Genomic DNA, 23,085 nt, shown 5'->3' with positions numbered 1-23,085 from the left:
CATCACATCACATTCACCCCAAATCCTTGTCCAAGCCTGCGTAACATTGGGACAGACTGAGAGCCACGAGATCTGCACATACGATCAGACTTTCAGCTCCGGAGCTAACCACAGTGTGTGCTCCGTTCTCGTACCATCCAGACTGCAGCATCTCACTGAGCACTCAGGTGTCCAGCTGTGTGTAACGGTGTTGTACTGTGCCGCATACAACTCATGCAGTCCTTGTTGTCCTGGACCTTGGTGTTGGTTTAGTCCGGTTGAATTGGCACAAGCCCATCTCGAGGACATATACTCCAATCACCGGGGAAACTGGGACTGAGCTCGCCGCGGGGCAAGAGCCTCACGGTTACGCAAAAGAAGTCTGCGCACACATTTTTGTCTGTGAACTCTCCCTGCTGGGTGACAACCATCACCGAGGACTCAGAGGACTCAGAGGCCTTGGCAAAGAGGCTAATGCGGGTCATCGCGGCACTCTGGGGGTGTGCACTTAGGGATCACCTGCTCCCATGCCTCTGCTGCTGTCTGCCACCGTTTATGGAGTTCAAGTCGAGTTTAAAAGCAGAGATGTGTGCGTGGACTGCTCCGTATTCTGTACTCAGTGCCTCCAGGTTTTGGACCTGGTTTAGTCTGGGTTTAGTCTGGGTTTAGTCCGGGCAACCCAGGGATGAAGGCGAGCTCTCTGCATTGTGCAAAAACAAATAATGTTGAATTGAATTGTCGTGACAGTAGCAACATAGCGCCCCCTGAAAAAGGCTGGCTCCCGTTAACGCTAACCCAGGGGACAAAATACAGCCCTTAAACTTACTACCAGCAGAATCTGAAGGCTATAGGAATAAACTTACACCTTTCATATTCTTCCCAGCAGCAGCTCTCACATGACTAATTTCTTGGCAGCAGCTCCTTATAACCATTAACACGCAGTTCCTTATTATGTAACTATATTAAAGTAGACATTATTGCTAATATTATGCAGCTGCCTCAGAGAACGACTTCCATTTCATCTAAAAGTACAGTTAATCACCAGGCTGGAGGAAGAAAAGTGCATGAATACGTTCGGAATTATCATGGATTTCTTACCTCCACAGTGAAACAGACTGGTGCGGATCAAAGACAGAAACTGATTTATTTTAATCCGAAAGAGCACACCGCAGGAAAGGTTGATAAAGGATTATACTTTTCAAATATAGGAACACCTGCATTAGAAAGTTTGTGAAGACGGACTGAATGGTTGATAAAATGTGAAGATCATTGCCCTCTGCAGGGATTCAAACTAAACCAAGACTAGACCTGTGCTAAACCAAGACCAAACCAGTGTAAATAAATGGAAATGTAAAGCGGGACAGCAGTCAGTGTCATGGCAACCCAATTTTTATTGCAATCACTTTGGAGTCGTTCCCAAAAAATAATCCGACACCTTCCTTGTGCTTCACATCCTGCATTTACAATTGCATCAAATTAAATGTGTTTTCAGAAATCTTTTCCAAAGCTTAGGTTTAGGTTAATGAAGTAAAGTTTCATCGGGACAGGGCCAGTATCTGTAAACTGGGCACAACTTTTCAGACAAACAATCTTTTCAGTTGATATCAAAGTGTATGGGTGGTTTGCCTCTCAGCTGGGGTCGATTGCGTACGGGGGCTGAGTGGAGTTTGCATGTTCTCCCCAGCTCAGGACAAACCATTAATCCGATCTCTGTTGATTGGTTGTAAAAGTCGGTGTAATGCCTCATAATTACAGGCGTGCTCCATGGTAGAAAACGCTTCAGAGGTAGAAAGAGGTGCAAAGGAGGCCGTTTTTGTGGAATACATTTTTGAGCCATTTACAGCTTTGTCCTTTCATCTTGGTCACGTGAGAAAACAAACCATTCAAATGCTAATCATGCACTGAACAATGTGAAATGTGGCGTGAGAATCGGTCAGCTCAAAATTTGTATTTATTTACCTATTTACCTTTATCTAAAAAAACTGCTCAAAACTCAACTCAACAGTTTATAATCCCCACTAATATCCATCCTGTGTTTTCTTCATAATGTAAAGTATCTTTGTGTCATTATTATTATTATTATTATGTATGTATTCATTTATTTTATAATTTTATAATTTTATTATTTTATTATTTTTAATTTATTATCATTAACATTAACGTTAACATTATTATTTTTAATTTAACCAGGTGAAATACCCTGTTAGATCGGGCTGACCTGAGGGCGGGGCCAGTTCAGCTCGGAGCAGTATAAAGTCAAGTTTCTCTGACCAACTCCTCAGATTAAAAATGACTTTGGGATGGAAGTCGGAACATCTTGACTTTAAAAACATAGATGACCGCCTCTGAGGCTTCAGTGTAAAACGTGCATGTTCAGTGTGCAATCACAAATAAACTTAACTTATGACGGATTAGACCAACAATTTCATTAAAACGCAGTTAATTACATTTCAGATTTTACACAAAACATTTTTAAAAGTTTATAATTTGACATGGGCAGCAGATGTGACATAACGTTCAACTGTTACCTAGCAACCACAATCCAAACAAGAGCCAAAGCTCATCTAATTTAAGTCGAGGTTATGATTTGTATAGTAAAACTATATGACATAACACCTTGTCAAAATATATTTCCCTGTGCATATATTGTTTCTGAATTTTGCATGAGCTGTTTTTGTATTGACTGCATAGATAGAAGGATCCTTTTAAGAACTGTGTGTGTGGCAGCTTGAAAAAGGCTGGTTTGACTAATGGAAGTGCATGTGAGAGCGCGTCCTTGTTAGCAGCTGGATGCAGAGCTGGATGCAGAGCTGGATGCAGAGCTTTTCAGAGCGCTTTTGGTCTGACGTTTCATCTGTCAAATGTCACAAGCTCCACTGGATGCTGACCGGAGAAGAGCACTTTCTCTTCCTGGAATATCATTGAACTTTTTACTTAGCATCATCAATTATTATCAAACATGAGTGATTAGTTATTAAGTTCAGTTTTGGATGACTTTCTAAAAATATACCACATTTGTAATGCTGTAATGTGATTAAATGTAACGGTGTCACTTTTCTGCCACTTGCTTGTCTGTGCTATGTATGCATGTTTATTAAGCATTGACAAAATGAAACAAATCGTTGACACAATCATAATTAAATAATCCTGAATTTAAAAAAATGAAAATAATTAAAAATAATAATAATAATTTATAAATGTTTTTTGACAAAAAATAAAAAACAATTTTTTAACAGCATTTAATGATTAGATAATGCTTATTCAAAATGTATAAAATGTATGTAGTTTAAGAGTTTTTGTTCATGATTAGTATGCAATTATTAATTCTTCTTAACGATTAATTACATTTTTTCTCAATTCTCAATGATTGGTTAATGGGTACCACTTTATATTAACTACACCTTAATAAGCCTTTAGTAAGCATGAACAAAGCAGAACAAAGTATTAACAGTTTGTGCACACATTCTACAATTTAATGATGATGATGTCATATTCTCAGATTGAAGGCAGGGCCTATGTCATTTAAATTTAGGATCCACAACAATTGAATTGGACTGGGCATATTAATCTTGTCTTTTTTTTTTAAGTGACAACAATCACATCTTTAGAGTTGAATAATGGCACCACTTTCTATTGTCATGATTTCACTTTTGTCTATTCATGATGACATAATCTGTATGAAATATTATTGGATGATAGAATAGTGTGATGAACATTAACAGCTAGTTTATTATGAATAATTTTAGTTTTAATAACTTAATAGATGTCAGGAGTTAGGCGTTAATTGGGTAATTCCTAAGGATTTATTGTGTAAGTGTAACCATTTAATTGCTTATTAATTTTATTTGTTTTTGGTCAATAATTAGTTGATGATTATTTAGCATTTATAAATAATTGTAGATAAGTCTTAGAGTTAAAGATTACATCATTTTTGTTCATTATACATTACATTTTTGAACAGTTGTTAATGATTAGTAATTGTCTGGTCAATGACTAATAAACATTTTGTAAATATGCCTTACTTAAAGATATTTTAATGAAAACAATGGAAAAAATTGATTTGAGCATGTGCGCCGCTCCACAGACCTGTCACTTATACATATATTTTATTTATTTATTTTAGTACTTGACAAAGGATTTTTTGCACTTATTGTACACCTGCTTGCCCTGTTTGTTCCCGCAGCATTTCTAGCACTCTTCCTGCAGGTTGAGGACCACAGCAGTCTTGAGCCTCTAACTTTAATATTGAACATAACTCGCAGGTGCATTTTCTCATGCAACATTTTGTCAGCCTCTGGCTTTCTCCGAGCTACCTGCTGGAACTGGATTTGGCAGGGCTGTACCGGAGTGAGGTGGCACATTTCTGCTCTGTTCCGACACAGTGTCACCGGTGTGGGCTGAAGAAAACAATAGCAGCAGGATGTGATGAGGTTAGCTCTAGGTTAGCTTAGCCTCCAGGCTTTATATGGAAATGCCTCCAAACTGTCTGGATGGCACTTCTTCCATGCAAAGGACCACTCAAGCATGTAGTGTGCAGACATACATTGCTGATTGTGGCTGTAAGTGTTCTTCAGATGGTAATGTGGGATCACTGGAAGGGCAAGAACACACTTACGCTGATGACGTTCCTGACATGCTCTGTCTCCTGCTGTAGCCATTTTGTAGAGCCCCAAATCACAATGGCAGTCGCTTCACGGGGCTTCACAACATTTTGTGAAGCCCCGTGAAGCGACTGAAACATATGAAGCAGTCATAGCATAACTACAATATAAAATTAAAGGTTGAATGGACGAGTCTGAGTCTTATTTCCTCGTGGCGTGGACTGCCGATTAGTCCTGCCACGTATCAATCATAAAACGCACCTACCGCTCACCTGCAGCCGCGTGCGGCTTGTCCCCTTGTTTGTCTAAGCGCATTGATCTATCATAATATAGTTCCCTCAGTGTACGGGACAAAATGAAGACGGAGAAAGACTGTTTGAGCTGACTCAGAAGAAGACGGAAATCTACGGGAGACGAGAGATGCGATCCGTCGCGCTAATCAGTCCGCACGGGGGAGTGCGCATGCGCACTTCCGCCTGCGTTCTCAAATCACCGGAAAATCGTCCATTGCGCCTTTAAGTATGCAATTTAAAAACAAAATAAAAAAACATGGGCAACTACAAGTTCCTGTAATGCTTTAAAATAAGATTCTTAAGGGGCGCGTTCACACTTCGTCCGACTAAAGCGAACTCTGGTGCACTTCCTTTTAAGTGCACTTTGTTTGTGGAAATCAGAGGTCTCCAGCTCTCCTGGAGGGGGCGCACATGTGCACACAAAGACCACACTCTCATTTGACAAAGGCCAAATGTGAACATGAACCAGTCCGGTGACGTCATGAGCTCTGGTGTGCACCTAGTTCTCCCGACCAATGAGTGTGAACTTAGTAAACTATTTATAAGGCGTTAATAAGCACTAGATAGGTGTCTGTTAACACTTAAGACGATTACTATTATTTGGGTTATAATATCTAATAAATGTTAACAAGCCATAAACAAAAAACATGTGTGCTAATGAACATGAACAAAATGGACATGCAGGACAACAATATCATGAAATGGGAAAAGAGAGGGAAATGAAGAGACATTCGAGAAACGCATGTCGAAGCCTCTCAAAATGCTACACTGTCATTATTCATTCACTCCACACTCTGTGATGGTTATCCCCTCCGACCACCACCATGCACACTCTACCTTCTACCTTCAAACAAGGCAATTTGGGTGAAGTGTCTTGCTGAAGGACACAGAACTTGGTCTGAGCGAGTGTTCTTTCCCTAATCCACTACAACTTATACAATTGTTCCATTTCAACTTGTACAAGTTGAAATGGAACAGTTGTACAACTGTTCCATTTCAACTTGTACAACTATTCCATTTCAACTTGTACAACTGTTCCATATCACAGCAAAGAAATGCTATCAGTTAATTTTAGGCATCATCAGACTTTAATCTCTGCAGGACCTGTATGCCTCCAGGGCTCTGGGAGGAACAGGTCGCATCACAACCAACCCTTCTCACCCTAGACATAGACAATGTGAGCCACCCCCCTCAGGCAGGAGGCCACTCCCCTCTGGTAGGAGGCCACTCCCCTCAGGCAGGAAGCTACGGCCCATCCGAACCAGAACCTCCCGCCACAAGAACAGTTTCTTTCTCTCTGCTGTTGGATTCATGATAAATGGTCACATTTATATAGCGCTTTTCTACCGTCAAGGTACTCAACGCGCTTTACATCAAGGAACCAGTCACCCATTCACACACACATTCACACCCCAGATGTTCGCAGACACTGGGGGGCACTTTACTTTATGATCACTTTATAACACCTTAAGAACACCTGTCACTTTAATAATCCATGTAAATAATGCCTCACTTTAATAATGACCGGACATATTACTTGACCTTCACCTCCTATACCCCGGTTCTGCACTGCAAGTTTTGGACTATTGATCTGGTTGTATATATATATATATATATATATATATATATATATATATATATATATATATATATATATATATATATATATATATATTGTATTCAAATCACTTTTTTTAATTCTACACATTTTATAGAACATTATTATTTTTTATTATATTTATTATTTCAGCGTAGTCTATCCTTGTTTAAAGGCGCTTTGAGAACACAGGCGGACTGATACAATACACACGTGCGTTTGTTTATCAGCGCGATGGATCGCTTCGCATCTCTCGTCTCCCGTAGATTTCCGTCTCTTCAGAGACAGCTCGCACAGTCTTTCTCCGTCTTAATTTTGTCCCGTACACTGAGGGAACTATATTATGATAGATCAATGCGCTTAGACACGCGGAAACGTGCTGCTCATGGGGACGAGCCACACGCGGCTGCAGGTGAGTTCTATGATTGATACGTGGCAGGACTAATCGGCAGTCCACGCCACGAGGAAATGAGACTCCAATTTGGGCCAACAAAATCGTCCATTCAACTTAACTATTATCATTAAAATTATTATACACTTGATGTATATGTATATTTTTAACGCCAAAGAAAGTTCATAGTTTGTGAATTGTTCACTGTCAATGGCAATAAAATTTATTCTGATTCTGATCAATCACTACTAGGGCTGGGCAAGTTAACGCATCACTTATTTAACGCGATCAATTATTTTAAAGCGCATTAACGCAGGTCGGATTGCCCTGGTCCGCACCAGTTCTAAAGCCTCGTACAAACCGCCGCGGACGAATCGCGCCCGACGCAGAATTTGAGCGCGTGTACATTAGACAGACAAACGCACCGGACGCACGTTCTCGATGCGTCGGACTCATGTCCGTAGAATACACTCAGCAGCAGACGTGCGTCCGAGTCGTCCTGCACATGCGCAGTGGAGGAGTTGTGCTAGGCGCCAGCCAAGGCAACCCGCCGGGGGCCCGCGTGAGCAGGTCCCGCCGGGCGCCGTAGCTGGGGAGATCCGCGAGAAGGGCCCGGCGCGCGTCTTTATCAGCAACTGGCTTAGTGCAGAGGAGTAAAAAAACACCCAGTTTTAGGAATCTACAAACTTTTCTGGTTCTTTTCAATGCCCTAATCACTACATATCATACATGAATAACTTCTTTATTATAATAACTGTGGTTGCCATGGCAGTAGTGCAGCAGCAGCCACAATAGAACTACATACACACCTTTTTATTCCAGAACAACTCAATAAAAGGTGAGCTATTGCTACCAGCGATACACAACATGAAACACTATTGTATCTACTTCTTTTTATGTTTTTCTCTTTCCGTGCTGCAGTCGTTTCTCATTACCCAGGTGCAAAGAGACAAAAGAAAACAGTAGCTGTGATTCTCACCTCCAGGAGAAAGGGCTCGGACTCGGACACTTTGCCCGTGGCCACACACTGGAAAGAGGCGTTCTGCCCGGCGTTCACCTCCACGTCGCCCAGTCGAGAGAAATGAGCCACCTTATCTGAGGAAGGACAAACAAAAGGCTCTGAGCCGACTGCAGAAAAGCACAGGGCAAAGGCAACGTCCAGTGTTTACCACGACGACACAAACAAATCGCATATGGATGGAATTGTGAAGACTTTTATTTTAACGTTAAGGGCACTAGCTTTTGTGGTGAAATATATATGTTTTGCCTTGAATCTGTATGACATTAAACTTAAGTTAAAGATGAGATCTTTGGAGAGACAAACCCATCACGGTAAACAGAAGTAATACATGCTTAATTAAAGTGAATGCAATTATATAGAACACTCCAGGTGAAGCATGTGGCCTACCTCATACCAGCATGTTTATATTATTTTGATTTTTATTCCCAGTTGATCAAATTGATTAATCAAAAAGGTGCAATGTTTCATTCATTACATTCTGAAAAAAACAAAAACTTCTATGGCTTTATGTCTTTTATTATTATCATGTGTTTTAAGACAATTACCAATATTTGTAGATGGCTTATAATATCGAATACATTTTAATAAGCCATTAACACAAAAAAAGTATGAAAGATTTTTTTTACAATCCGCAAAGAGTTAGAAACATATTTCTTGGACAGATGTGTGATGGCCTCTCAGAAAAGTATTTTTGTTTATTGTTTGAGAGAGCTGAGATAAAAAATGTTTTTGTTCAAACACAGGCTTTTTTCTTTTGTATAGATTGTGCTGTGAGTTCATATGTTTCCAAATCCAGCTGGAGGTGCAGGCGCCCACAGCGGCCCTCGGTAAACAGGTTCAAAGCCCCTGGTTTGTCAACAGAGAGCTGTACATTTAACTCCAAGTGTGACAGCGCCATTTGACAGGGAATAAATGAACCTTAAAGAATAAATTCAAAAATCTCAGGAACAGTTTTCTTTTTCCCCTCTGAATTTTCATAATACGGAAATGTATAACTATCAAATATAGAGCAGAAACAAATTAATGTGAGTGAGATTTTCTGGTAGAAAGTATTTAGGGTCACACTCTAAGGACACAGCTCATGTTTTTCACTTATTCTTCAATTCAATAACAGTTAAGCAAATACAACACAGAACACGACCAAAAAGCCAAAACCATAATAAAAAGAGTGTGAGTGTACTTTTTGAAAATTGACTATGGACTACTTTTCCCAAAAAAATCAGTCAGAAGGTTATAATAGTCATTTGTTATGTTTTCCAGTCCAACAAAATCATCCAAAATGAAAAACAAACAACATCCTATTATTTTATCTATACCGTTTTTGGCTAAAAGTTACATACTGGAGCTTTAACATAAAATAAATAATAATAATTAAAGTTTTAATCAAAAAAAAAAAAAAAAAAAAAACAGCAATCAGGCCTTTTTAATCCACTAATACGTTGGTGGCATAAAATCAAGCAGAGGAACAGAGACATGGTTTTGAGCTCCATTTTGAGGGGGTCTTCTGGGACTAATCCAAGTCACACCTGTGTGATTATCACACTCTTTAATCAGCGTCCCATCTCTCAGGTGCCAGGTGGGGCAGAGTATTCCACTAAATGTGAAGCGAGAGCATTTCCACTCAGTGAAACGCTCATTATGATAGGAGCAGCTTGGGAAATGTCACAATGAAAATCTATGGCCATTTCTTAACTCCTGCTTTACAGGTTCAGTATCCAGTCCCAGGTTGTTTCATCCTTGAGTCCAGATCATGGATTTATTATATTATCGTCCAGAAAGGTTTCCTCTGAGTCTAGGCTTGTCCTCCTGACTGAGATCCTGACTCATAACTGTGAGAAAAGTCCCCAGACGCTGCACTACCAGCCTGCGTTCAAGGATGGGTCACAGGCAGAAAAACACAATGGACAAATCAATAATTCCTTATACTTTTAAACTACATACACATTGTGGCAACGCACTGGGTACATCAGTAACAAATCTGATAACTAGAATAATCAAGCCCAATAATTAGATCAGGTTTTTGGTTTTACGTGCCAAAAAGAGAGAAAGAGAAATCTGACCATCAAAAACACCTAGTGACACGTGTAAGTTAATCAGTGAATTAGGAAGACAAAGTACAATGAATTCTAAAATAAATCTTTAACATTTTCTCCCTCATCTTTGTCTCTTTTGCATTAGCATGTCCTTGTTTGCATATTTATTGTGTGTAAAACTTGCACAAGTGTGAAATTATCAGAGCGAAATCAGATCGCTCACATCAGATGGAACTGTTTTCATGTGATTTAACAGTCTGATAACTCAAGAAATCAGATAATGATTGGGTTATCGGTCTGCGTTAGACCACAGCCACTGCTCACAACAGCCCCACTTCTTGCCAAATTCATGCAAAGAAGAAGCATTAGCAAGTCGCCAAGCCGATGATGTGCTTTAGGAGAAGTGAGGTGGGGACAAAAAACATAGAACGATTCATATTTGTGTCTGTGATGTGTACAGAAACATTTTACCAGACCAGATATTTTTTGTCCTCTGCATTTGACCTATTCTTTAATGCCATGTGGGGCAACCTGTCAGGACCGAATGAATCTAATCAGACTATTGAGGAGCAGAGATTGACCAGTGTTTATCATGTTGTGTGGACTCATCTCCAGGTCAGAATATGGGGCTTGGTTTACTAAATGTTTGAGCCATATTTTTTGGCGTATCTCGATAACGATCAGATGATATTATATTATCTGACCGAAATGCACCTGGTCCACTACGAACAGAAACCGCACGATCCCAAAAAGATCCTCTGCCTTAACACAGTCTGCTTTTCCCTGTTAAACCTCAAATAGTGAAATTATTTTGCAGACAGTCTGAAGTTGTCTGGAAACCTTCGAAAATTCACTCAAAATTTGGAAAAGCATATCCTAAATCTGGGGTGGGCAAACTTTTTCTTCTGAGGGTCACATTGGGATATTGGCCTACTGCTATTATTTTATTTAAACTAAAACAAATCGCTATAATTAGGCTTCAAATTATAATTTTTTAGATTTTGTCTTTGTTTCTACAGTTCATTTTCAGTCTTCGAATAGTGTTTCCGCTGAGCCCTGACCCACCATTTGAGAACCGCTGCTCTACACCAACTGAATCCAGCAACCAAAGGCTTTTTTTTTTTTTACCAACTAATCAGTACTGGACCATGTTGTGTCATAAAAACTGTACTTCTGGAACAAATCTTGACGTTCCGAGACTTCCTACGAACTCCTCAAAAGGACAACGCCAAAAAGCAACAAAACACCCAGAAAGAACGAGCCTTTGGAAAGTCATTATTTTCCAACCGCTTAGCGCTCAGCTCCGTTTCCTTCAGTCTCACGTACAGTACATGCTCCATTCAGTTTGACTGAGTCAGAGTCGCCGGGATCAAAAGGCGACATAGTTTCTGAGCACGAATCAAATGCGAATCTCTCTAGGTTTCGCTCGTCTCGGCTCGTCTGAAGTCAAATCAAAACCAGCAGCTGACGATCACGCGCCTTTGTGCCATTGCTCATATAGTCTTCCATAATGGAGCAACGCTGGGGAACGACTCCAAATGCAGTAGTAAAGTAAAAAGTATTAGGAGGAAATATCACTATTACTCAAGTAATAGTGATATTTTCACTTCAAAACTGCCACTATTAATGTTAATCTTATCAGTCCAACAGCTACTTATACTTATATATCACTACTACTACTACTACTAATACTACTAACAAAAACTGGAACAACTACTCTGCTTCATGTGGTTTGTCTTAAGTGTTTTACTTTTGTGCTTCTTTAGGCGTCTTAAAAAGCAAAGTAAGTACGGAACCTTTTAGCCTAAAATAAAAAGATGTAGTTTCATTTAGGTTTTTAGTGCACTTGAAACATGCATCCTCACTGAGTGTGTTTGCATCTCCACAAACTTGACTCGTACTTGCCGTAGAGAAGTCTCCTGGTTTCCATGGAAATGTTCTTCATTGATCATGCTATCGATCACTTAGCAATTTGACTAAAGCCTCATTAAAAGTCATTGTGGAATGTGTTTTTGTGTTTTATTTTGGATAATAATTAGGCAAGGCGAATTCAGTCGTAGAGCAAAATTCATACACAAGGCAAGTCAAAGTGCTTCACACACCAAGAATAACATTTTTAAAATCACAAAATAGATAAAGACATAAAAGAGAAGCGGGCAAATAAAATCCTTTCACTCATGAGCCACTAAACAAGATTGTCTCACATAAAGACTGTTTTTGCAAGACTGATTTTAGCAGCATAAAACTGTAAGGCAGATTCCCCATGTTTAGTCCTGACTCTGGCACCAGCAGGAGGCCGGTCCATGTTTAGTCCTGACTCTGGCACCAGCAGGGGGCCGGTCCATGTTTAGTCCTGGCTCTACTACCAGCAGGAGGCCGGTCCATGTTTAGTCCTGACTCTGGCACCAGCAGGAGGCCGGTCCATGTTTAGTCCTGACTCTGGCACCAGCAGGGGGCCGGTCCATGTTTAGTCCTGGCTCTACTACCAGCAGGAGGCCGGTCCATGTTTAGTCCTGACTCTGGCACCAGCAGGAGGCCGGTCGATGTTTAGTCCTGACTCTGGCACCAGCAGGAGGCCGGTCCATGTTTAGTCCTGACTCTGGCACCAGCAGGAGGCCGGTCCATGTTTAGTCCTGACTCTGCCACCAGCAGGAGGCCGGTCCATGTTTAGTCCTGACTCTGGCACCAGCAGGAGGCCGGTCCATGTTTAGTCCTGACTCTGCCACCAGCAGGAGGCCAATCCATGTTTGGTCCTGACTCTGGCACCAGCAGGAGGCCGGTCCATGTTTAGTCCTGACTCTAGCACCAGCAGGAGGCCGATCCATGTTTAGTCCTGACTGTGGCACCAGCAGGAGGCCGATCCATGTTTAGTCCTGACTCTAGCACCAGCAGGAGGCCGATCCATGTTTAGTCCTAACTCTGGCACCAGCAGGAGGCCGGTCCATGTTTAGTCCTGACTCTGGCACCAGCAGGAGGCCGATCCATGTTTAGTCCTGACTCTGGCACCAGCAGGAGGCCGATCCATGTTTAGTCCTAACTCTGGCACCAGCAGGAGGCCGATCCATGTTTAGTCCTAACTCTGGCACCAGCAGGAGGCCGGTCCATGTTTAGTCCTGACTCTGGCACCAGCAGGAGGCGGGTCCATGTTTGGTCAGCTCATTTGTCACTAACATGTCCTTGGCCATGGAGAGACACAAGCAGAGCCTTCTCTGAGCCTGAAGCCAGTGCAGAGCTGAGAACAAGACTAAGACCTGAGCGTGAGTTAAAAGCTAACTAACTTTAAGTTGACATTTCTGATGTTGCGGTTCTGTTAAGAAGCTAGTGACATGAAACATCTTCTTTTTTTTTTACATAAGGAGAGCAGATAAATTACCTACATTTCATGCAATAAACATTTCATCCACTTTAAAATAGGGATTCGCTTCACCATTAATTTCAATGTGATGTAACTCTGGTCAGCATCCGCTGAGGGATCGAGTCTGACCAACAGGCAGAGAGAGAGAATTATGCGTCTGTGAATTTCTATGGATCTAATGATTACTGCTCTAACGGTTTACCAAAGGGAGAGTTAGTGTTAGCATCCAAACATCACAAACTATGAAGAACCAGGGCTTGTTTTGGCGACTGACAGCCACTCAACCAGAGCCTCACAGTACAGCACGTGTAAAAGTATATATCCTGGTTGATTGGCGCAGCGATGGGTGGTGGTCGGAGGGACAGATTGGCAGATCACTTTTGTTAGTCTACCACATGGCAGCTGTGGCAACTGTTCAACTTTTGGGACAAAATCACACTGCTATAGTGTGAAAAACCAATCAGACACCAACGCAATGGACAAAATGTGAATTCCAGTCGATCTCCATCTCACATTTATACCTGGTTTCCACAGCAACCGCCGGCTCACCCACAAAAGCATGAGATAGATGGAATTTTACATTTTACCTTGTGTTGAGAATAATATAGCTAAGAAAACCCATTTTCACAGGCATATCTTTGCAATACCACATGGAAAAAGTGATAGAGGCTCAATTTCTACAATATTTTAATCATTGTCTATTTTAATCAATACTAATTATACACTGTTTAATGCATATGATCTTTGCCGAAAGTGTTAATTGTATTGTGGCTCCCAGTGTCCTTGGACAGCCTTTACTGACTCTTTTATATTAAGGGCACTTTTGTTTTTTTTACACAAGATCAACTGACTTTATAATAACTACACGTAATAGCCTTAATAAGGCATGACCAATACTTTATTTAAAATAAACAAAGAATTAATTAAGAAGGATTCAGGTGCTGCTTGGTCGCCTATAGCACATGTGCGTTCAATGTGAACAACCCGCAGCGTCATGAGGCTCTCAACTGTTTGCTGCAGTGTCATGCCTAATGAAGCCTACGAACCAAATCATCCTTAAAAAAGAAGAAGAATGATTCAGGCTCAGTTACTACTTAATTAATACCGTAAAGGGGCGTTCACACCGCAGCATCAAAGAGTTCAGTTTACATTCAAAGTCTATGTGGAGGCGCTGTTAAAATTTATTTGTAGGTAAAAGTAAGAAGTACACATAAATATTACTCAGAACAATAGTTACTTGTTAACATAATTTGAAATTGAACTTTGGATCAATAGTTAATACAAAACTTTTCATTTTCTACCGCCAGGGGTTGCAGGTGACTGGAGCCTATCCCAGTGACTTAGGCGGGGTACACCCTGGACAGGGGCCAGCTCGTCGCAGGGTTAATAACATATCAATACAAAACTCGATAAATTAATTTGTATAAGTTTAACTAATGTTGTTTTAAACTGCAATCCACATGTTCTCTGAGCTCTGGCCAATCAGAGGAGGGGATGCAGTGTGAGTTTGTAGGTGTAACTATGCATTGGTATGATTGGGACTGAAATGATTTTTAAATGTGACTCATTACAATTACATAGCTAGAATTGACTGAATTAAGATTACCAGTACATGTTAAATCCACTCAAAAAAAGTGCAATTACCTCAAACTAAATTAAAATAACAATAGTATATGTAATTATTTTCCATCCCTACCTACAACTATAAATGAAAGATACAAATGTAACTACGGTTCTATGAATCCCGATGACCGCCAGAGGCAGTGTTTAAGCACTGAATCACTCCCTTCTTGCCTATAGTCAGTAGGGATAGAAGAGAACTACAAGTCACCTACCTAACTAACTACCAGCACTATTCACTACAAACCTTTGTCCCCAAGTCCAAGATGTTATTGCATTGCATTGATGTGTTCCACGGTATGGAATTTCACCTCCTGCTTGTCTCCATGAAGATAGAGAAGTTTCATTCTGCACTGTGAACGATTGTCTAGATAAAGCAATACCGTCTTCATAGAGATAAACACCAGAAAAGTTATACAGCGCAGCTTCAGGCAATAAAAGCTTGATTTTGCACGACTAGAACATTTGCATTTCTGGTACAGTACTTGAAGATATAATTTAGTACATTTTTTTCATGGCTTGCTATATTCAAAATGATGAATTACTTGGGAGGTGTATTTTCACTTTCAACAGTGCATATTTATATTAATTATGCTGTCGCTTGGTTTTGATCCCCAAAAGCTCGACAGAAACATGTGTAAGTGGAGGAGAGAAGAGGACTCTGGAGGAAAAACAACATAAATGTCAAAGCAAAATGAACAAGGACTGAAAAGCTGTTTTGCGCTGGCGTATTCCCAATGCCAAAAAGGAAATGCTTGTTCGTATGTACTACAGGTTTTATGAGAATTGGTTGGAAAGGTCAGGAGATATTAGCAAGGGTGAAATGGCATAGGGAGACACGTATGCACCCAGGCATTTGTGGACCATAATGTATGGAAGATACATGCAACACAGGACGCAGCAGTGTTTTTGGGGGGAGCAGACATTGAGGAAAGGTCAGACGATCACTAAAAATAGTATTTGAAAAAGGTCTTTACTGTAATTTTGTCCACTCTGGGCACCTGCAACTTTGAATAAATAAATTAAAATAATAATTTGTATGCTTATTCTGTATTAACCTTGCTGGGACGTAGTAAAATTGCATTCCAGCATTTGATCATATTCACTTGTGTTTTATGGCGGTTGGTATCCAAGTGTTACATTACCACCACCTACTGTAGTTTAAGTTGGAATTGGCTGCATTCACGTTCTAGAATTTGATGATGTAATAACCTTAGATTATTAATTTTCCCTGTGATTGCATTGGATTGGATATAGAATATCTCAAAGGTAAAGTCACAAATGTTAAACCGGATTATTTCTTTTCACTAGATGTAAGCATTTATTGTATTACGAGATTTTTATTACAGCCATTTGGGGACCCTAAGTGGACCCCCATGCCCCAAACCCACTCCGAAAGGGTAGAAAATGCTTAGGGGTTTGATATGGTGGAGAATATACACTACACTATACACAAAGTGAACACACTTCCATTAATATTTCCTTTGAACAATTCAAATCTGCCATCTTTATCTTTGTGTACAAAGACTATTCTGCTTGAGAGCAATATGGCTACTCCCCTCTTATGTTAAGCCTGTTAAGTCGTTTAAACAGTGACATACATTAAGGGAAGGCAGAGCCTCATCTGTCAATCTTGGGGGGAAAAAACGTAATCATAAAATATAATAAATGTTAATAGTTGTCATCTGGTATGTATTATAAACCCCATTTCCCTTTGAATCAAATATGGAACGATATTTTTTCTATTAAGAATATCAATAATAATGTCCTCTAACTCCCGTTCAAATACAGGGAGGAGCGCCACCGTGAGGCAGCACCGTGCTCAACCCACAATAGGCGATGCAAATAACGTGTCCTGTTCCTCTGTATACAACAAATAAAACACTCTGACAATAATGCTCTGTACTTCCATATTCTGGATAATGTATGACATGTATTTCTGAAATGTGTTTAGGTTTGCAGATTCATTATAAAACAGCAGTAAAACTTGGCGCTCCTGAGCCCATGGACTACTGAATCTTCTTTCTTCATTTTTGAACTCGTTTATTTCTTATTTACAATCCGGCTTATCAAAATGTAAAGGAAAGACCATAAGTTTAATTTATTTTGGCTTGAAATAGGCTCAATTGAAGTCAATTTTGACCTTAAATAAAATATGTTGCATGTTTGTGTGAAGAATACTGATATGTCTGTTTCGCATCTGTAAATCTGACTCCTCACTCGCCCTGAATCTCACGTCACTGTGTTTAAATGGGTTTCTTGTAGGTATATAACATCTATTTATTTCTTTTCTCATCTTTGTTTGAGGGAAAACTAACAGGGAAAAAACAACACTGATTTTTGGAAAGTCTATCTCTAGATTTTCCAGTTTCTTCCATCTGACGATTTCAGGATTTTACATGCGGCTGGCGTGATATGTTTTGTCCCACTGGAGTCAAAAGAATTCATGAGCTCATAAATATGATAAATTATTGTCATTAACATTTATTTGCACACATATGTGGCTGAGCACAAGCTTTACAGTTGAGAAATAGCTCAATGCAGATGTTACAACCCCCAAGTCGGAATAGATAAAACTAGATATAGCGATATGTTGATTTGCCAACAATAGTTTTTTTCATATATTTCTATCACTTGCACTTTTTAGTGTACGGGCTGTCAGCCTCAGATCTCCAGCATTGGTAGATATTTAGTTAGTAGATACCGGTTAGTTATCTAAAGGAAAGACATAAAGCTCATTTTAAAACAATTGCAGAGCAAAAATAATAAATAAGATTCTCATTATTATTCTTATAATGCAGTGTAGTTAGATTAGATGCATGGACAGTTATTAAGATAGTAGTAATTTCAAATTGTGTGTGTATGTATATACATATATATATATATATATATATATATATACATATACACACGGTATATATATTTGGAGAAAATGATATAAGATATAAGATTATGTCGCACTATACCAGCCCCAGAGTAACAACAGAGCTTATCGGCCATCAAAGGCACTGAATTGTAATAGATCCGGCATCTTTTTTTCCTAAATCATTTTCATTATAAGGATTAAGAGAGAAAAAAATCTTTAAACATTTTAGTATGGTCAGTATGTATTTCATCAGCTCACTATTTCATGTCACAGCGTTTGTCAACCACACCACATCTTTACTTTATGTACAATTATGTGAAATCCACTGTTACGAGCTTTTATCTCACTCACAGTTGTAATTTGATTGCATGTTTGAGTGATTACATTGTCCTCCAGTAGAAAGCCATATTCTAGACAGAGTTGGTCATTGGATTGGCAGAACCTTCAATGAAATGAAATCACAAGTCAAATCTAGTTTGAATGAACTAATTATCCGTATACCGGTATGCATTCTCAAATCAGTGGTATAACAGCGCACGTTCCATCCATACTAAACAGCAGGGGACACTTTCAATGTCACATAATTGACATTCAAAAGCCATTTTGTGACTGATGGTACAATGACGATGCGCCCACTGCTGCCCTTGCCTTGACTGTTCCATCAAATTGGCCCTGAGCACATGGAGAGGGCAGCTGTAGTCATCGACAATGGACAATAGGAAAGTATCCTGCCGTGCCACGACACATGTCCGATACATGTGTAAATAAATGCCCTCAAAGTCAAGTTTGATCACTTCTAAAAGAACTGGACATGATCAAACTCGACATTTAATCATAATCATAATAGGAATTTTGATGACAATGCTTTGACTCTATTATTCTGTTTTTGTTTTAGACCACGGCTGTCCAAACTCGATTAATATTATAATTTTGTATTGTATATTTTAGATGTTTTTATTTTTTGCCATTCATTTGGGAGTTTTACAGTTGAGTGTAAGATCCATTTATATATATATATTTTTTTTAATTTTATCACTTGAAATCAAGATGCTGGACAGTGATCATTGGAAAAGGTCAACCATTGTACCTGAAATGTAACCTGTGGTGTTATTGTAGCCGTGACATGGGACCAATGGCCCCTCAGACTGGCCCCCTGTCTCTCACCCTCACGCTTTGTAAAGGTCAGGAGTTCGGGGTTTGCGAGTGGTTGGACAATGGGATACTTACAGCAAGGGTAATTGAGCAGCATAATATCGTCCAGTGCGATGTAGCCTTGGCGATCCTCTGAAATGGTGGCCTCGAAGACGACCTACGGCAAGAGAGAGACGAGAGACATGGAATGAATGGGCAATTACAACAGGGGTCGGCCTCGAGCAAGTTCCAAATGAAGAAAACAGGAGTTAAGACAGTGCGAAGAAATCTGTGTTTCCATGAGTTGAAACGCTATAAGAATATTTATCTTGCTTTAGTACACTGCAAAGGTTAAGATTTAAATACACAATAGACACTCCAACACCAGGTTATGGCAGTTTAGTGACATTTCTGGTAAAATGTGTTCCAAAAACTTGAAATGCAATTTAAAATAATAACAGCTTAGAGAACATGCTGAATAGGTGTACGCATGCTAACATAACACCTTCAGCTACATGACGCATAGACAACGAACTGTGGTAAGTGTCTGGTATGTTAACGTAACATAATTAACAGTTATTCAGATAACTATAGCAGAAAGAACATGCAAACAAGTTAACCAAAGCATCAGTATTAGCCCAAATCACTAAATCCATTGAGTTCTTCTTCCTCAGTGTCACTTTCTAAACAACTCCGCAATCTCCGGAGGAAGAGGAAGTGCAGATTCTTCATCTGTGTCGCTTAGAGCCTAGAGCGCCCTCTTGCGTTTGTCATGTGAAATGCCAGTGTGAAAATAACAAATAATATCACTAAGTCTCTCCGGAGTATAAGTCGCACACAGGCCAAACTATGAAAAAAGTCTTTTCAAACAGTACAAAGGCTTCAGAAGAATAGTAGTAAAAAACATTCTCAACATCTCAACATCCCTATTTGCAGCGGCCATTAACTCCTCCTCCACTATACCACTTTTTGATGACATTAGCACAAGGTTCAGTCGAGCTGCACAGTTGTACAACACTTCGAACTCCTCAGTCACTCGGCGAGCAGCTAACTTTTCTTGAACCTGCACAACACTCGCGTCATCCGAAACCATTACATTTCGTACATTTATGGTATCTCTCCAACATCCTCTTCTATTATTGGTTCAAAACAGTTAGCTCTTAGAGACACTGACTTGAGCTGCTCCGACTGTAATTACCGCTCACCAGCCCGGCTTGTCTTTGTGGCACTATGGGAGATTCACTTTAAAACTCAGCATGTGCTCAGATTATTTTTAGATGACACAGTGAATATTTAGACGGCATTTAAGCGCTCCGACGGCTCCTTTGACAATAGTGACAGTGCACCACGGGCCGAGAGCTTTAATGGTTCTGATAATGGAAAGCTTTATCGGATTAAGTTACATATTGCTATTTCTGATATGAGGCTTATGGTTGGAGACAAAGCAGCATCGACTGTGGAATTTTGAATGCCATGTTGATAAGAGCGTAGCTGAGATGATAGAGATATTTATCTTTATATTATTATGAAATAGTTATGACTTATATATTTTATTTGGAGAGGATCTAATAAACTAGTATGAACATTACAATAAATCGTTACAGTACATAGAAATAGGTTAAATTGAACAAAATACAATAAAAATCATACATGACAATCATGCATGACTTTTAAATCTTGCTCAATGGTCCTTTTTTGCTTTTAATTAATAATTTACACATGACTTTCACTTTGCTGTTGTCGAGGAAAATGTGTATAACATTTATTTTATTGCCACTAAGGACGTTACAATTATTAGGTTAATTGATAATCGTCACAGTATAATCATGAGAACCAAAAAAGTATAATTGTGACAATTTTAGAAGCAAAATTAAGTCTCATTGCCCAAAAATAGACTTAAATGTAAATAACTTTTTATATCTGGCTATTATTGTCATATTTCACTTTATTTTGTCTTTCATAGAGTAGAATTTCATAAAGCCAGTCACAAACTTGAAGAACAGTAACATGTCAGACCACGGGACTGAAAGAAATTAAAGATTACACAGTTTAAAAAAAAAAATCACAATCTCAATAATCGTGAATAACCGTTAAACTGTGATGTTTTTTCGCACAATAATCTTAACACTAACATTTGATATCATGACATCCCTACTTGCCACATTGAACTACTGTGACCAAACAATTACCAATTTCTCGCATGGATCAATAAAGTTTGCCTCAGTCGAGCAGCTGCTGGTGTAGATCAAGAGCAAATGGTCGCCTGCTCAGTTTCTGATGAGGAAGTCACACAACATCTGCTGCATACTGATAGTTTTGATTTGAGAAGGTTCAGAAGCCCCCGAGCTGAGAGGCACACAGATGTTCTGAAACAAGAAGTGTTAAACGAGTTGAATCAAATCAGAATCAAAAGCCACACTGCTGTTGATATTTGTCAGCCTATAGTGCTTGGTGAACTTCGTTAATACTGTACCAAAGTTCAACTTTTATCTTTTAGTCACTTTTTGTTAACATGGATTGACAGGTGCTCTTTGGAGAGGGCTTATTTTTCACCTGACATTTTTTTACTCTAAACCCACTTTGGCTTTATGTGTCATAAAATAAATGTGCTCATGATTCACACACGACCTGCAATAAAAACTGTTTTAGACATTATCTTCCTAACTGTGTTAAGAAAACAACTGGTTTGGACATATGTGACTCGCCATGGCAATTGTCGGACCATGTCGGCCTCGGTGAAACTGAGAAAAACAGCATTTTACTTTTTTTCCCCCAAATTTGTGATTTTCGTTTTTTTGCAGAATGTGCTAGTTGAAGTTATGAATAAGCCCCTGTGTGCTTCAGATAACACTATTGGTTGTCTTAAACGTATACATTAAGCTGTTAAAAATGTGGAGTTTTCGGGTCTTTTTCCTGCTCTCCTGGGGGGCGTCACCTTTTTCTAGCCAACGTGTTGTTTACATTTTCCACCAATCAGCTGTGATCCGCATGGCTACAGCTGCGTGCTCCGTGCTCATTACTCCAGACCGTCTGCAGAGCACAGTCTTCAGAGCTTACATTTCCTGGACTACATTGCAACGGCACTGTTTACTCAGGTACACTTTTACTTTACTACTAAATTATTGCTTTAACGCTGTGTTTTAAGGCGGTCTCGTGATCACTTTAGAATCTTACTTGTCTGCTCCGGTGGAGCTAATGCTAAGCTAACATGTTGCTTCAGTGCACTCTGCAATACGGGCTTAATGTGACTACTTGCTGTTATCACCATGTTATCGGGTTATTTTTCGGCGTGGGTTGGCCCGTGGGTTGTGTGGGTCGTGCTTTGTGTCTGTTTTATCGTGCTAAACCGGCTGTTAACCCCACAGCCCGGAGCTAAACGCAGCTATTCGGAGCTAAGTTGTAAGCTAAACTTTGCTATGTTATCGGGTTATTTTTCGGCGAGGGAAGAGAAAAAAACTACAACTCCCGATACCACTTCTGGTCACGTGGCTTACGTACGTTGCACGTCACGCACGCACTACGTCTCTCGAGCCAGTCACGCGCTTGCCTGGCCATTATCAGCTTCCTGTGTGTCTCACTGTGCACGGTGTTGGAAGAGACAACAGGACGGCTGAACCAGGTAAGCTTTGCAACTAAAACACCCGCTTTTAATCACTTTAATGTGCGCCGGTTTTAAACTCGAGTGTATGTTTATGTTTTGGTGTGCTGTTCTGCAAGTGTTCTGCTTTTACGAGCAGTGTTATCTCAAGTGAGCTAGCTAGCATCGCTAGCCGAGGGCAGATGTCCCAATATCTCCGCGTTTTTCATCTTAAATACACCGTTAACGTCACAATGTGAACTGTTATCTGTGAAGCGTGTTATTCCCATATTACTGTTAACCCTAATCCTTTTATCCTCCTTTTCAGAATTGGCAAAGACACCCTGACTGACATGACCTGTCTCTACGTGAAGTCTGCTAAGGAGCGTGGTAAGTGTAAAACATTATTTTGTTGATTTTCGTGTTTTAATGATTAGAGTATAATTAACCATAAGCAACATCTGTTTTTCAGGTGAGCCTGCAGTTTGTACATCAAGCTTCAGATCACTGTGGAAACAGCTTCTCCCACACATCAGAAGCTGCAGGCCACGCACAGATCATCAGATTATCAAGCGAGCATACATGAAGACCAGGGTTGACACTTTGGAAGACATCGCTGAG

At 39.8% G+C, this 23,085-nt stretch overlaps 1 protein-coding gene across 5 annotated transcripts in view; it reads right to left on the bottom strand.

The window, feature by feature from the left end:
- The window catches only part of LOC140361637 (receptor-type tyrosine-protein phosphatase U-like), a 422,151-nt gene that overhangs the window by 185,895 nt on the left and 213,171 nt on the right, over nucleotides 1–23,085 (bottom strand). For all 5 annotated transcript variants that reach the window (XM_072447383.1, XM_072447385.1, XM_072447384.1 and 2 more), the window contains exons 4-5: nucleotides 18,984–19,065; nucleotides 7,841–7,956 (exon numbers count right to left, since the gene is read on the bottom strand). In XM_072447383.1, the coding sequence (XP_072303484.1) occupies nucleotides 7,841–7,956; nucleotides 18,984–19,065 (198 nt within the window). The remainder of the gene's footprint in view (nucleotides 1–7,840; nucleotides 7,957–18,983; nucleotides 19,066–23,085) is intronic.

Source organism: Eucyclogobius newberryi, unplaced genomic scaffold, assembly GCF_026437365.1.
Source record: "Eucyclogobius newberryi isolate DKJ021-1_F unplaced genomic scaffold, fEucNew1.0.hap1 SCAF_16, whole genome shotgun sequence".
Classification (NCBI taxonomy): Eukaryota; Metazoa; Chordata; class Actinopteri; order Gobiiformes; family Gobiidae; genus Eucyclogobius; species Eucyclogobius newberryi.
The sequence above is the reverse complement of the archived record's forward strand: the minus strand, read 5'-3'. Positions and strand labels throughout refer to the sequence as shown.